This window comes from Bos indicus x Bos taurus, chromosome X, assembly GCF_003369695.1.
Source record: "Bos indicus x Bos taurus breed Angus x Brahman F1 hybrid chromosome X, Bos_hybrid_MaternalHap_v2.0, whole genome shotgun sequence".
NCBI lineage: Eukaryota > Metazoa > Chordata > Mammalia > Artiodactyla > Bovidae > Bos > Bos indicus x Bos taurus.
Genome location: NC_040105.1, coordinates 7,241,787 through 7,257,479, shown reverse-complemented (window position 1 = coordinate 7,257,479; position 15,693 = coordinate 7,241,787). Strand labels below are relative to the sequence as shown.

The window sequence follows — 15,693 nt, the reverse complement described above, 5'->3', positions numbered from 1 at the left end:
TGTGGAGCCCGCCTTGAGAAAACCCAGAAGAGAATCACACCCCTCATGGGATCCTCAAGAGTGCCGGAGGCCTTGACCATGCAGGACATTCAAAATGCCTGGCAGAGAGCAGGTACTCAGCCAAAGCTAAACGCGTGAAATGGAGAATGAATATGCCAGCAAGTATATGAAAGAATGGCAGTCAAGTCGCAGTGAGCCTGGATGTGGTGCAGGGTAACCCTTAAGCTGCAGAAATACAGCTCTCGTCACCCCCACCCGGTGCACCCAAATGGCCCACAGGCCCACTGGGCAGACAGACTAGTGTCCTGAGGTTGTGCTGAAGGCAGGGGAAGTGAAAGAGACGTGGCTCGTGTTTTTAGAGCATCCTTAAAAGCAGGAGCACGATGTTTTAAGCCCTTTACATTTATATGTGGCTCAAGATGAGGGTGGCTTCTGGGCAGAAAGAAGGATTTGCAGACCTGACCAGAAGCCAGCCCTGTGCCGGACAGAGATTGGCACATGGGCCCAAAACTAAATCCAATGACGTCTCTGAGGTCACAGAGAGCTGTGAGGGCAGCTAAGTGGCAGGTGCACTCAGTCCTCTAGCCTCAAGACAGTGGTTCTCAAAGTGGGGTCCCTGAGTCAGCCTCAGTATCACCTGGGAGCTCGTTACAAATGCAAATTTCAGGTCCCACCCCAGATCTGCTGAACACCATGCTCTGCAGATGGAGTGGGGCAACCTGGGTTTTGACAAGCCCTCCTAGGTGCTTCTTGCCAAACTGTGACACCCGCTGCTTTTCAGGCACCCCAGCCTGGTCTGGAGAATGCAAACTGTCCTTGGAGCTCTTAGGGCTTCCATCAGGCAGGGATAGGATGATCCTCACTAAAATGAGAAAGGCAAGAGTGCTTTTGAGACTGTCCCATTTGGTACTCAGGACACATATCATAAATCGAAGCTGGTGTCCTCGCTGGGTCCAGACTTCAGAATCCATCTCAACACTGTGCTTCCTCGCAGATACTGACAGTCAACTGGCATTGGCCCATGTGTTAAGGTCTGTGGGATATCCTTGTACCAGTCTGAGCTGCTCATGAACTAGACGTGAGCATGAGACTAGTCAATCTGACAAAAGGATTGGCCAAGGAGCCTTCTTCAAGTGAAGAAGCTGAAGCTCCAACACTTTGGCTACCTGATGCGAAAAGCCAACTCATTGGAAAAGACCCTGATGCTGGGAAAGATTGAGGGCAGGAGGAAAAGGGGACCACAGACAGAGGGTGAGATGGTTGGATGGGGTCATTGATTCAATGGATGTGAGTTTGAGCAAGCTCCAGGAGATGGTGAAGGACAGGGAAGCCTGGCATGCTACAGTCCATGGGGTCACAAAGAGTCAGACATGGCTGAGCAACAACAACAACCTTCTTCAAGCACCAAACCAATTAGAAAATCCACAGTCATGAAAAGAAAAGAGTATACAAGTTATAGTTTAAATGCGCACGTTTTACTCAAGCCCAGTTCCCCAAGAAGGTAAAGAAAATAGCTGAATGTCAGTAGGTTTATTAGGCAAATTCTTTTCTAACATAAGACCAATTTCCTGCAAATGTGTTGAAAATGGTGCCAAACCATGTCACTGAAAAAACTAATGACAGATGCAGCTCAAAAGGGTTAGGAATCCAACTGGGCTTAAGCATCTACCTCTCTCTAATTAGTGTAATTAAAATTTATGGCAGTCATATAACTGAAGTCCAAGGAAGCACTCCAAGCAGACCCATAAATTAGCACCAAATCAGACATTAGACCCAGCGAAATTTTTGGAACATTCTACTGTAGATCAAGCCAAGTCAAAGGTAAGGAATAAATATAAAAGAGATGTACAAAGAGCAAATCCATTGGGTCCTCATAATTTTTCATTTCAATGTACACAGGAAAGCCTATTTGAGCCCAAGTAAAGTTATCAGTATTACCTGGTCATATATAATAATAATTCTCATACTACAAGCACACATATTTTAAAAAGCACTCCTTTTGAGTTTTCTGAAGTTAACATGTGAGGAGATCAAGATTCCATTTGCATTGGCCAGCTCCAGGTTAGCCACCACTGCACGGGGATTCAAGTTGCTGAGGGTGAGTGGAGATCCAATCCTAGATAATCCTGCTTTTTCCAGGAAAATCTCAAGTGACTCAGTCGTGTCCAACTCTTTGCAGCCCCATGGACTGTAGTCCACCAGACTCCTCTGTCCATGGGATTCTCCAGGCAAGAATACTGGAGTGGGTTGCCATTTCCTTCTCCAGGGGATCTTCCCAACACAGGGATAGAATCCATGTCTCCTGCATTGCAGGCAGATTCTTTACCATCTGAGCCACCAGGGAAGCCCCCAGGTAATATCCACTATCAGAACAAAGGAAAAACTGAATTACGAGAAGAAAGAGAGGCAAAGGGCAGATTTCCAAAGGTCTGTCCACTGTGAGTATAAAAGAAATAGTACAGTGACCAGAATTAAACAGTGTACTGTAACTTTCCAGAGCTTGCAAGAAAAAGCTGTATGGACATATGGTGAGGGGTGACTTCAGTAGCAGAAACAATTTGGGTGAAGCTGACTTAATGTAACCCACCTGGAAAGGTTGTTTGGGCTGTACTGAGCACTAGATGAGCACACTGTGCTTAAGAACGAGGTTTATTGCCTTTTTTTTTTTAATAATTAAATTTCATAGCACTGCAAATCACTGCAGAGCTCCCTATGAATCTAGAGGAATACTGGCATATATTGTGTGTGTTAGTCGCTCAGTTGTGTTTGACTCTTTGCAACCCCATGGACTGTAGCCCACCAGGCTCCTCTGTCTATGGAATTCTCCAAGCAAGAATACTGGAGTGGGTTGCCATTCCCTTCTCCAGGGGATATTCCCGAACCAGGAATCAAACGCAGGTTTCCTGCATTGCAGGCAGATTTTTTATTGTCTGAGCCACAAGGGAAGCTGACTGGAATAGACTAAAAAGTGTAATTTCGTTGTCTAGATCCATAATCTGGAGTTAAGACATTTGGGGGTCTGCTCTTAGCCAGGCTGAAAGAAGCATGTATCTGTCTGTGTGTGCCAGGAAACAAGAATGCTAGAAGAATTCCTTCTTGTACATTTCTTGTACAAGTGGTGTCTTGAATATTTGCCGCAGAAGAGGCAGGATGGCTTTACCTTTAAAACAATAAGCCTTGTGTACCGTGCTGCTGGCCCGGAGAAGAGCATCTGCAAGGCGGACCCTTCCTGTGTTAGGATTAATGGATCCAAGAGACCTACCTCAGGCTAAATAACAAATGTACAGTTCTGATGTCCCTTCTATATCCACACCCAGTAGCTGATATGCAGTGTGGAATTGGAACCCCACTCTTGCAAGCACCATCATTCCAAATTCCAGAAATAAAGGGAAAACCATTTCCAGAAAGGCTATTTTCTACCATATTTTCTCAGTGAAATGAAATATAAGGAAACAAAGCGAGGTCACAATTAAAATTTGCAAAAAAAGAAACTTTTCCAAGTCCTTTTTTTTTTTTTTTTTTTTTTTGGCTGCACTGTGTGGCTTGTGGGATCTTAATTCCCCAATCAGGGATTGAACACGGGACCATGGCAGTGAGAGCACATAATCCTAACTACTGGACTGCCAGGGAACTGCCCAAGTTCATTTTCAAAGAGAATCAAGATCAGTTTAAAACTGGTGAGGGTTTGTTTTTTCCTTGAGAGTCAGCTGAGTTTACTGATTTTTATTTTTGATAGGTAATCCCTTTTATAGCCTATATATATCCTCTCACAAACGCCTTTTAAAGGCTTTAAGACACACGTCCCTGTGCACAGAATAGTCAAGAAATGAAAGCAAGTCCTCAGTCAAGCATTCCGGTCTCATGTTTATCGTATGATTTCTAAATTTCACCCCCTGAACAGGCCTAATGTAGACAGAAGTCAAATATGAATCATTTTTCCCTTACTATTTTTGCCCAAACACCTTTACTGTTACAACCCAGGCACCATTAAACCATGAATGGAAACCTGCATTTATGTGGCAGAAACTGCTCGGACCCTTACGATTCATGTGGAAATCTTAAATATGACTTGCATTTTTCAAAGAAGAAAATGCGCTTTTAATATTGCACAGTTTTGAGGCATATTCTACATATTCAGAGTAATCCCCAGTTCTTTGAATTTATACCTCAACTCTGGGACCTATGATATAATTTTGCACGTTCCTAAAATACTGCCACTTTCTGGAACAGAAATGGAACTCCAGGCCAGCCACAGCCCTGACTCAGGGTGAGGGGACATGATGGACCCAATGCCACGTTCTAGGACACGGTGCCAGGTTAGAGTCTTGTGCCTTCAGATGTCAATTGTAGCTATAGACTTGATGCTTCTTATGTTTTCTCTCTTTAGTTTTCTTTCTGCAAATACCTATTTAAATGGAAATCAAAAGTCCACCACAGTCTCATCTGAGATCTGAGTCATATGGACAGTGAAATCACTTTACCTCAATGAACTAAATATTGGTCAACTAGTGTCCATTCAGCTCGACTCTTTATACTGGAAACTCAGGGAGTCTGAATCTAGACCGTGTGGCATAAGAAGGGCCTATGTTCCCTGGTGGGCTCGTGGTTGGGAATCTGACTGTGAAGGCAGCGGTCACGAGTTTCATCCCTGGTCCAGGAAGGTCCCACACGCTGTGGAGCAACTAAGGCTGTGTGCTACAACTACTGAGCCCATGTACCTAGAGCCCGTGCTCTGCAACAGGAGAAGCCGCCAGGAGAAGCCATGCATCACAACAAAGAGTAGCCCCGCTTGCCACAACTAGAGAAAAAGTCCATGCAGCAACGAAGACCCAGCTCAGCCAAAAATAAATAATCTTTTAAAAATTTATTAAAAAAAAGATGGGCCTGCAAACACCCCAACACCCCTCCCTGCCCTCACATCTTATCCCCTCTGAACAAACAGAGCTTCAGAATGACTTCTTTAAATGGAAAGCAGATGGTCTCCAGGTTTCTTTCTCTTGGCCTGTTTCCTTTGTCTCTCACGGCCATGCCCTATTCCCAAACCCAGATACACGGTCACTGGAGAACTGAAGGGAAAATCCAAGGGACTGATCGAATTCAGCTGGAATCCTAACGCTCCATCAGCAACGGCACAGGACACGTCCTGGCAGCAAACACTGAGACGCGGAGACACAGGCCGGGCCGAATGTTTTGTTCCTATCAGGACGGCAAGTGTTTCTATGGAAACAGCTACAGTTTGTGCACAGTTCTGGAACAAGCACTCTTAGGTTAAAAATAAGGAGCCATCTGCGTCATCAGGATTGCTTCAAGAAGACTTGTTCCTCCAAACTGGCTTTGAAAAATTCTCTCAAGTTTTTAACCAATAGTGTGAAAATATTCCTATTGTAAGGTCTGCCTTGGGAACCAAAGTGATGTTCCTGAAGGAAAAGGAAGAAACAGTTGTTGGGATATATTTCACATGACCTAGAGGGCTTCCCAAGTGGTAAAGAATCCACCTGCCAATGCAGGAAACGCAAGAGACACAGAATCGATCCCTGGGCCGGAAAGATTCCCTTGAAGGAGGAAATGGCAACCCACTCCAATATCCTTGCCTGGAGAATCCCATGGACAGAAGAGCCTGGTGGGCTACAGTCCATGGGGTCGCAAAGAGTCGGACACGACTGAGTGACTGAGCACACATGACCCAGAGTTGAAAACAAAACTAGTCACCATGACAGTGGTGGTCTGGTCTAGAGAATTCTCTAGAAATCATACCATCGTTTGGAATTATGAGTTCTGCTTCTATAAACTTCCTTTAAATCTGAAGAGACATGAAACCCCTCATTGTCCAGAACATTTATTGTCTTTTGATGATTTCCCAGCTCTGAGAAAGAATCTCGAACCTAAATATACAAGGAAATACATCAAGGCATCAGCTTTTCCCCATTTAGAAGTGGCAAAGCCCAGGAGGTTTTACAGAGGGGAAGGAAGCTAATCTTCGTGGGGTACAGCCTGGCAACCAGAAGAATGCCTCAAGGATGTTTTTAAGCAGGTGAAGCTCCAATGAAAGCACCGAACTAACTATCAAATATCAAGATCTACAGCCTAAGTGATCCTTGACCATAAAGTGAGCCTCAGAGAACTCTCTCTGGGGTTGTTCTCCCCTGCTCCCTAAGAAACTTGCAATTATACAACTCTCCGCCCTGATCCCTGTGCCCCGTTGATTGAGAAAGCTCTTCCTCAACATATGGGCAGCTGGAATTCCAACATCCCTCAGGGCCCAGCTCCAAAGCTGTTTTTTCCAACACCCAAGAGGAGGATTCATGATGGGGTGGTCCATGACCACAAGCCCTTCTGAATGACCACGAAAGCCCAGGAACCACAAGCTGAGCTGGGAGCGATAACGTGTCATGTGAACAGTTTCAGAAATGAACAGACCATGACCCGCCTCCATGAGATCCCCAAGGGCATGCATGTCTAAAGGCCTTTTCTTCTTGTAAATCCAGGGGAATTAGCCCAAGGCTCATACCAGGACGAGGGTTTTGGGGGCAGGAGCCAGGAGCAGAGCAGCTGACCTGGCGCTGACCTGGGTCCAAGAATTCCTTCCACCCGCTTGTTCATAGGGGTGAAGGTCAAAGAGCACATGTGATCTAAGGGGACCCCTGTTTACTCTTTCAGTAAATATTCACCAGACACTTAGTTGCTGGAATTATAGTCATGAGCTAACTGGACAAAAATTTCCGCCCTCATGAGGTTTCCATTCTTGCAGGGAAAAACAAACAATAAAAAAAGCAAACACATAAAGTATGGGCTCCGTAGGTGGTGCTAGTGGTAAAGAACCCACCTGCCAATGCAGAAGACACAAGAGATGCAGATTTGATCCCTGGGTTGGGAAGATCCTGGGGAGGAAGGCATGGCAACCCACTCTAGTATTCTTGCCTGGAAAATCCCACGGACAGAGGAGCCTGGCGGGCTGCAGCCCGTGGGATCCCAAAGAGTTGGACATGACTGAAGAGACTTAACAGGCACATGCGTAAAGTATAGAGCAGGTTAGCTGGTTACATTTGCTGGGAGAACCAGGGTAATGGGGTGGTGGATGGGAGTGATCCTTTATTCAGAATGATGAGAAAAGTGTCTCTGACAGTGAGTGGAAGGAGAGCAGAGGCCACATGACCCTTTGAGGCCAAGTATCCCATTGCAGGCAGAGGAAACAGCAGGGGCCAAGGGTACTGTGTTACTTGCCTTTCATTTCTGTAACAAATGATCACAAACTTGGGAGGCTTACAACAACACATATCACTACCTTACAGTCCCATCCAAGTACTAACCAGGCCCGACTCTGCTTAACTTCCAAGATTAGATGAGATCGGGCACATTTGGGGTGGTATGGCCGTAGACCTTACAGTTCCAGATGACAGAAGTCAACAATGAGTGACAGGGCTGTGATTCTTCTGGGGGCTCAAGGGAGGAATATATTTTGCAGTGGTTTCTAGGGGCTGCTCACTTTCCTTGGCTCACAGGCCTGCATCACTCTGATCTCTGCATCCATCCTCACATCTCCTTCTCTGCTTCTCCTTCTTCTAAGAACCCTTGGGATTACACTGAGCCTATTGAGGTAATCCCTGGTGACTCAGATGGTAAAGAATCTGCCTGCAATGTGCAGACCCGGGTCCGAACCCTGAGTCGGGAAGATCCCCTGAAGAAGGGCATGGCAACCCACTCCAGTATTCTTGCCTGGAGAATCCCACAGACAGAGAAGCCTGGTGAGCTACAGTCCACGGGGTCGCAAAGAGTTGGACACGACTGAGTGACTAAACGGCTACCATCGAGGTGATCCAGCATCATCTCAAGATCTCTAACTTGAGGCCATCTGCAAAGCTCCTTCTGCCAAGGAAGGCAACAGAGTCACGGGTTCTAGGGATTAGGATATGGACATCTCAGCGGCCGTTACTGTGCCAACCTCCAGCACTAAATCAGGAGTGTGCCTGACAGGTGTTAGGCCCAATATGTGTAAGGAACACCGCGGGGGCCAGCGTGGCTGGAACAGACCTTGAGTCCGTGGAAGACTTGCCCTTGGGTCTTGCCACACACAGTAGGGATTTCGGAGCAAGATAAGAAGCCCAAGAGTCAGATTTCTTGAAGGCAGCAAGAAACTCTGGGCCATCCGAGTCTTTGCTGGGGGGACTGTCCTGGGTATTGTGCGTTGTTGAGCAATACCCTTGGGGTCCCCACATGGGATGCCAGAAGTGCCCTCTCTCCAGTCACAAGAACCGAAAACATCCCCTGGGGGGCCACCCCCATCCCTTAGGGACTGATGGAATCTAACATGTTGTGAAAGGAATGCTTGTCTGCAAAAACAATTCAGACCTGGCAATTTAAATAACTGAAAGTATGCTGATCTGCACCATCAGTACACCATTCCCTGCATCCTTCACCAGGGAAGGACGTGACAACTCACAGAATGTCTTTGTCCACTACTCCAAAAAAATGTACGAAGAATGCTGGTATTTAACCAGGATGAGGAGACACAGAAATCAGGGCTCTCCATGGCTACTGATGGCAGGGTAAAGTGTATACGTCATTTTGGAAGACAATTCAGTGGGACCGATCAGAACTTCCAACATAAAGGTCTTTAGACCCATATGTTTCCTTGCTAAGTATCCGTCCAAGGAAACAGGTATTCCTGCAAGGCTGGGGCCTATACATAGATGTGCGCTATTTGTGAAAAGAAAAAAACTGGAATCATCGAGATGTCCATCCAGAGAGGATGGTTGTAATCATTAGAAAAGCTATGCATCATATACTAGATTTAACTACACTGAGCTTCATTTACTTAAATGTCTACATAAAACCTGGAAGGTTTCACACCAAATCATTAATGGTGGGTGGCAGGATTAGAGAGGAGGTTAAGATGGGAGGTCTCTACCGATTGAATCTTTGACAAAAGCAATGTATTCATGTATTATTTATGTAATACAAACAAGCAGGAAAACACACAGGTATATATATGCTAAATCGTGTCCAACTCTGTGACCCCATGGACTATAGCCCGCCAGGCTCCTCTGTCCATGAGGTTCTACAGGCAAGAATCCTGGAGTGGATTGCCATGCCCTCCTACAGGGGAACTTCCCAACCCAGGCATCAAACCCAGGTCTCCTGCATTGCAGGCAGATTCTTTACTGTCTGAGTCACCAGGGAAGCCCTATATATACACACAAATAAATGCAAGCATACATGTTACATGTGTACATAGACATACAAGCAGATTTGTACATGCTTCTGAACCCTGTGTGTCTATACATATATGCAGCGTGCATGCATGCAGGCGCACACCCCGCAGGTACTATCTGAGGTTATCTCCACCCCCAGGCAGACTCACTGAGGTCCTCACAATGTCTGCTAGCTGTGGGGGAGTTTATATGTCCTTATGGCCTCACATAAACCACGCCATGTCTGTGAACAGGGCAGGTGCCGGTCAGAAGTACAGTCTCCCAGCCCCCACCCACCCCTGGCAGCTTCTCTGCCCATGGCTGCCAGGTGTGCAGGAAGCTGCTGGGGTTGCCCATATGGAAATGAGGCAGATGTGGACCTACTGAGACAGCACAATCCTCCAGCACTAGTGACATGGGGGCCGGAGGGTTCTCTGGTCTCTCCCCACTTGATGCCATTGGTGCCTCTCCTAGAGCTATGACAACTGTTGACATCTGTAAATGTGGCCAGAAACCCACCAGGGGTAGGGGGGGTTCCCACCATTGCACCCCTCCCTCACTCCCTGCCCTAGTCGGAACCACTATTCTAGTGGGGAAAGAACAATTGTGAGCCAACCTGGCATGTCCTTGCAACTGATCTTGCATCTCTAAATGTGGCCAAGGCAGCCCAGAAAGGCACTTTGGAGAAGCCCTTGCTGCTGCTGCTGCTGCTGCTGCTAAGTCGCTTCAGTCCTACTCTGTGCGACCCCATAGACGGCAGCCCACCAGGCTCCCCCGTCCCTGGGATTCTCCAGGCAAGAACACTGGAGTGGGTTGCCATTTCCTTCTCCAATGCATGAAAGTGAAAAGTGAAAGTGAAGTCGTTCAGTCATGTCTGACTCTTCGCGACCCCATGGACTGCAGCCTACCAGGCTCCTCCATCCATGGGATTCTCCAGGCAAGAGTACTGGAGTAGGGTGCCATTGCCTTCTCCAGAGAAGCCCCTACTTTCCCACAAAGGTCGACGTGCTGGGGACAGGACCCTCCTCTGCAACTGCGGTGCCTTTCCTAACAAGGTTCTGGTGACCCTGAGATACTCCTCCCCTTTAAAAGACACTGATGAAGTACAGTGTCCTCCCCTGAAGAATGCTCTTAAATCCTGGACTTTCTGCCCAAATGTTATTATCTCGATATTTCAAAGATTATTCACTCTGTACCAACATCATCTCTAGAAAACCAGAATATCCCTTGCTATGGCTGGTAAATGTCACAGCCAAACAGTAACAATTACGTTAAGTACAGCACCCATCAAGTTTCTGTGGTTTAATACAACGCAGCGAATTCCAACACCCACACGGTGCAGCAGAAACATGCAAGGAGCAGAGGACAATTGAGACAATATTCTCAATATTGAGACAATAGCGTCGGACAAACGCCACCAGCGAGCTCCAGAGAGTGGATGCCTGAGGCCGGGGAAGTGGTCCACAGGGAAGTGCAGTGCCCTCTTTGAGCATATCACTGCATCTTGCAGAGCAAGAGCCAGGAGGATCAGGCAGAGGGGCTCCGAGCAGAGGCTGGGTCATCTCCAGCCGGCCCTCCAGCGGGGAGTCAGATGATCTGCTTTGGATGCTATTTTTACATTTGCTAAAAAGGCCATGAAGCGGATTTCCAGACATCCCTGAATGATACAGTATATTGAGCAAGCCCAACTATTTAGCTTCCAGAATGGACGCCCTCGACCTGCTTGGCATTCGCTCCTCTTCCTCCACCCCCAGCACAGCAGTTCATATGTGACTAAAGAAACTTCTTGAAAAAGACAGGCACCATGGCTTCCCGAAGCCCACATTTTGGAACAGCTTGGATTTAAGACTCTTTTCAGAAGGCACAAGAGAGAGTCACTAAGCCCATGCACCATAACCACTGAGTCCATGTGCCACAACTAGAGAGAAGCCTGTGCACCGCCACTAAGACCCGACACAGCCCAGTAAAATAAATTTAAACAAAACACTGCCTGCGAGGATAACAGCCCAGCTGGTGGTGCTGCCCGTGAATCCTGGCTGAGACCGGGAGGGAGGGACAGAGAGAAGAAGGAGGGAGAGATACATTTTGAAACACACAAACAAGGTCAAGTCTCAATTTGCAGAAGGCAGGTCACCTACAACACAGGTTAACAGACACGATTATGTTTCAGTTCTCTCCGTCAGAATGACATAGATTAGGTACTGCTGTCACTCATTGACCTAATCCTTATTAAACTGTCTTTGAAACCAAGATACATGGCTTTTGTTGTTAATCTATGGAATGAGATGACACATATATAAAAAAAAAAAACAGTTATGCTTAAGCTGCTCTGAGGGACTGATGCTCAGTTAGAAGGCAGGGAAGGAGGGAGTTCTGAATTCCCTGAGAGGATAAAGAGAGCCCGAAAAGTCTCTATTTTTATTATATCCTGTCTTTATAACTGTTTGCAATATTGAGAAGTTCCCGTTTTAAATGCATGTGAAATTCTGTCACATGTGTTCAGAAGCTACACATAAACTGAAGAGTCTTAATTCTATACTCTATCAGACATTGCTTTCTGGTAAGATGTGGATAAATCACACATTGAAACTCCATAAAACCTCTTTCCACAGGAGAAAGGAAATAAGGAGAAGGCAAGGTTTGAAAAGGAGCTTCTTACCTCTTTCTGGCTTCCTCATACTGCCAGTTAAGCCTGACCCGATCCACAAGCCTTGTTTTATCATCAAAGATGAACTTTTTGGAACAGAAGGAAGATAAACAAGGGGGGAGACATGTTAAAAACCCATTTTCAAAAGAGAAAATTCACTTAAACTTTTAGCAGCAATGAAGAATATTTTAATTCACCTTCCAATTTCCATTTTTCAAAGGTCTGGAAGGAAACACACCAATAACAGCTGCCACCTCTGGTAATCGGGAGTTGGGAATGTGACTGGTAAGACTTTGGTTGTTCCAACAGTGGCGGATTTTTTTTTAAATAGTGGAAGTACACTTGTCTATTTTGTAATTCCCACAGCAAATTAAGTTTGAAAAGAAATAGAGAATTCCTCAAAGTTCATACAAACGCAAACAAAATTCATCCCAACTTGTGTAGTACATGCATGCTGTGATGAAGCAAGCCGCCGTTCTGGAGAGGTTCATACAGTAAGGAACAGAAGCTCTCAGTCCAACCATCAGTGAGGAACTGAATCTTGAGAACAATCATGTAAGCCTGGAAGTAAACCCTCCCCAGTCAAGCTTTCTGATGAGACTGCAACCCTAGCTAATACCTTGATTACAGTTTCCTGAGAGCCCGTGAAGCACAAGATGCAGCACAGTTTCCTGATCCACAATACAAGTGTGAGATAATAAATGTGTGCTGTTTTCAAAAGCTAGGTTTTGGGGGTGTTTTGTTATGCAGCAATAGCTAACTAATACAGTTAAAGCCTTTTGATATATTTTTCAATAACAAGATGTAGTAGAAAGCACAGGGGTTTAGGATCAGTTGCTGATTCAAACCCAGATCTGCCTCTCCCTGGCTATATAACCTTAGGTAACCTGGTACCTGGACCCTCTCAGCTGACGAAAGAGGATGGAAACAACTACTTAAATCGAAGTAACAGTCATGAAGCTGCCAACTCAGGGCCAGCCCCAGTAAACTCATAAATAATGACAATTTACTGCTAAAGTTATTATAGTAGTATAACCAGCCACTCCCCACCCGATGTTTTTTAGAAAATCTTACCTAAATCATTACAGAACCTTCAATCTTACCTGCTTCTCTCAAACGAGGTAAGAGCCTCTAAAAATTCTAATTGTAACCTTAGGTTAAGCAGCAATGAGTTATTCATGGAATTCAATATATATTGTACTTCTTTCCTTCTCATGCCAAAATCTTTAGGCAAAAATGCCAGACAGTTTTAACTTACAGATTCTTCTCTGTCTTAAACCTGGTCAAAATGTCCAAGTGTAGTTTTGAGAACAACAAGGGGGAACACTGCAAATAGGCAGTTCGGGACATCCAGGACACAGAGGCATTATTTCCTATATGATATTCCCCTCAAAGAGGCACTATTTGTTGACATTTTAAAATATCAGTTAATTATTTAAAACTCATGGTTTTTTAGGTTTTCCCTTCTTTTTGTTTCTTTTTATTTATTTACTTTTAGGAGGGGATTCTGCATTTCACTGATATTTCAACTTTACTTAGTGAGCCCTAAGAAAAAGAATCCATACAAATTGGTTTTCTATTTGTAACAAATGAATGTAAAACTTCACTCAATGACAGTACAACAGTAGTGTCTTTAAGTATTCACTGCCCTGCTTCACATGATGGCTGCCAATTCTGCTTTGGTGGCTAACTCAAGGCTTCACTAATTATCAAAAGGGGCATTATGAAATTCTTCCAAGTCCCAAACAAAATTAATTTCAATTTCCTGACATTCTCTTAGAAGAATAGGAAATAGCATCAAAGTATAACCCAAGGGTGACACAGCCACAAAGCTGATGAAAATCACTGGTTTAAGCCAGAGCTCAGAGAACTACGGCCCAAAGGATGTATGTGGCCCACCACCTCTTTATGTAAATAAGAGTTTTAGTGGAACAAGCCCCACCCACCCATTCACAGATGACTATGGCAGAGACTGCATAGCCGGCAAAGCCTAAAACACTTATTATCTGGACCTTGGCAGAAAAAGTTAGCTGATCCATGCTCTAAAGAGTCCTACATCTGTCAAAAAAACAGCTAAACTCAACTCTCAAAAGCATTCTGCCTTTTAAAAAAATCTAATTTATGAAGAAAGAGGTAATAAGCCATTCAATTGCCTCCCAGGCCCCTCTGAACCTTCAAGATGCCTGGATGTAAAAAATCCATATTCTTTCTCCAAACTTAATGTCACAAAAGCCAAAACCCTTTTGAAGGGAAAGTGGAAAATTTAAACAAATGGGTGATGGCCACATCAAAGCAGCCCTTTTGTTGTCTCTCTGGACATAGTTGGTTCTCCGCCCCCATCCCCCCACTGCCTGGTGAGCATACCTCGCCTATGATGTCAGTCTGAGAGCCAGCATCGCAAAACTGGTGAGATAAAGACTCGCCCAGTGCTCCTGCGCCGGGAGGGAACTCCTGCAGAGGGTCGGTAAGAGAACAGCTATTCCTGAAGCCATCAGTCAGCTTGGCCAGGCTCTAGAACAGAAGGGAACAAGCAACTTGAACAGCCATGGCGAGGCATCTCTTCCCTTTCCAAGCAGTCATTTCCTTTCCATTCCAGGTCGGCAGCCTCATTCCTGGAGAGCAGGCCCACCCCAACCCCATTCTCATGAGATTCCAAAGAAATGTTGATCAGCACATGCACCTTTCATGAAACTCATAGTGATTTAAGTCAGATGGCAACTGAGTCCTCCTGGCAGCATGGGAATAATACAGAGAACAAATGAGGGACCGTTTTTACTGTTTTTTTTTTTTTTTTTTAAACCTTTGTGTTTCCTAAAGAAAAAATAAGCCTTCCCTCCAAAAAAGCCAAAAACACAGGGAGTAGAAAGGCATCTGACAGGGACTGGAGGGCTTGGGGCAATGAAGAGATGCTGGTCAAAGGGTCCAAAGTCCCATGCCTTAAGAGGACTGTGCGTACGTATGTGCTCAGTTGCATCTCTTTGTAATCCCACGGACTGTAGCCTACCAGGCTCCTCTGTTCATGGATTTCCCAGGCGAGAACACTGGAGTGGGTTGCCATGCCCTCCTCCAGGGAATCTTCCTGACCCAGGGATCGAACTCACGTCTCCTGCACTGGCAGGTGGATTCTTTACCGTCTGAGCCACCAGGAAAGCAGGAGGAATAAGTCCCGGATCTTAGGTCCACAGCACAGTGAGTTTAGCTAGCAATACTGGAGTGAAGGTCTGAAAGTTGCTAAGAGTAGATCTTAGAAGTCCTCAGCACAAAAAATCAAGGTACCCATGTGAGGTGACAGAGGTGTGAACTCATTTTATGGTGGTAATCATTTCACAGTAGATGTGTCTATCAAATCAGCACGTACACCCTAAATTTATAAAATTTTATTTGTCAACTGTACCTCAGTAGAGCAAAGGGGAGGGGAGATAGCATTCCCATCTGAAATGTTCCTTCAATAAATAATTCCATCAGAAAGGAATGCTACCTGGAGATCTTTAAAACCACACAGAAGGTGAAAACAACTCCTAGACCATGCTCACATATTCTTATAAGCAAATTTTTTCAGTCATAATTCTACAGGGTCAAAGTCATTTTATATGGATGTCAGTAGGCCAAAGATTAGAGTAAGTATAAATTCTGGTACCTGGAACCCCTTCGGGTGAAAGTTCAAGAGAAACCAGATTTTTTAAGATTTTTAAAAGACTGCAGACACGAGACGCCCAGGTGCAGCAGACCCCAGGCAGGTGCCTCTGGATCTAGACAAAGGTGTCTTGGGATGGGCCAAGACTGTTCTCTTTGTATAAGAAAGACGAAACAACTTATTTTACTAGATGATTTTACTAGATGAAGACACTGCTTGTGTGT

General features: G+C 45.3%; 1 protein-coding gene across 2 annotated transcripts in view; it reads right to left on the bottom strand.

Annotated features, from left to right (window-relative positions):
- WWC3 (WWC family member 3) overlaps positions 1-15,693 on the bottom strand; it is a 109,688-nt gene that overhangs the window by 27,978 nt on the left and 66,017 nt on the right. For both annotated transcript variants that reach the window (XM_027533344.1, XM_027533345.1), the window contains 2 exons: positions 14,200-14,346; positions 11,848-11,921 (listed from right to left, as the gene is read on the bottom strand). In XM_027533344.1, coding sequence (XP_027389145.1) covers positions 11,848-11,921; positions 14,200-14,346 — 221 coding nt within the window. The remainder of the gene's footprint in view (positions 1-11,847; positions 11,922-14,199; positions 14,347-15,693) is intronic.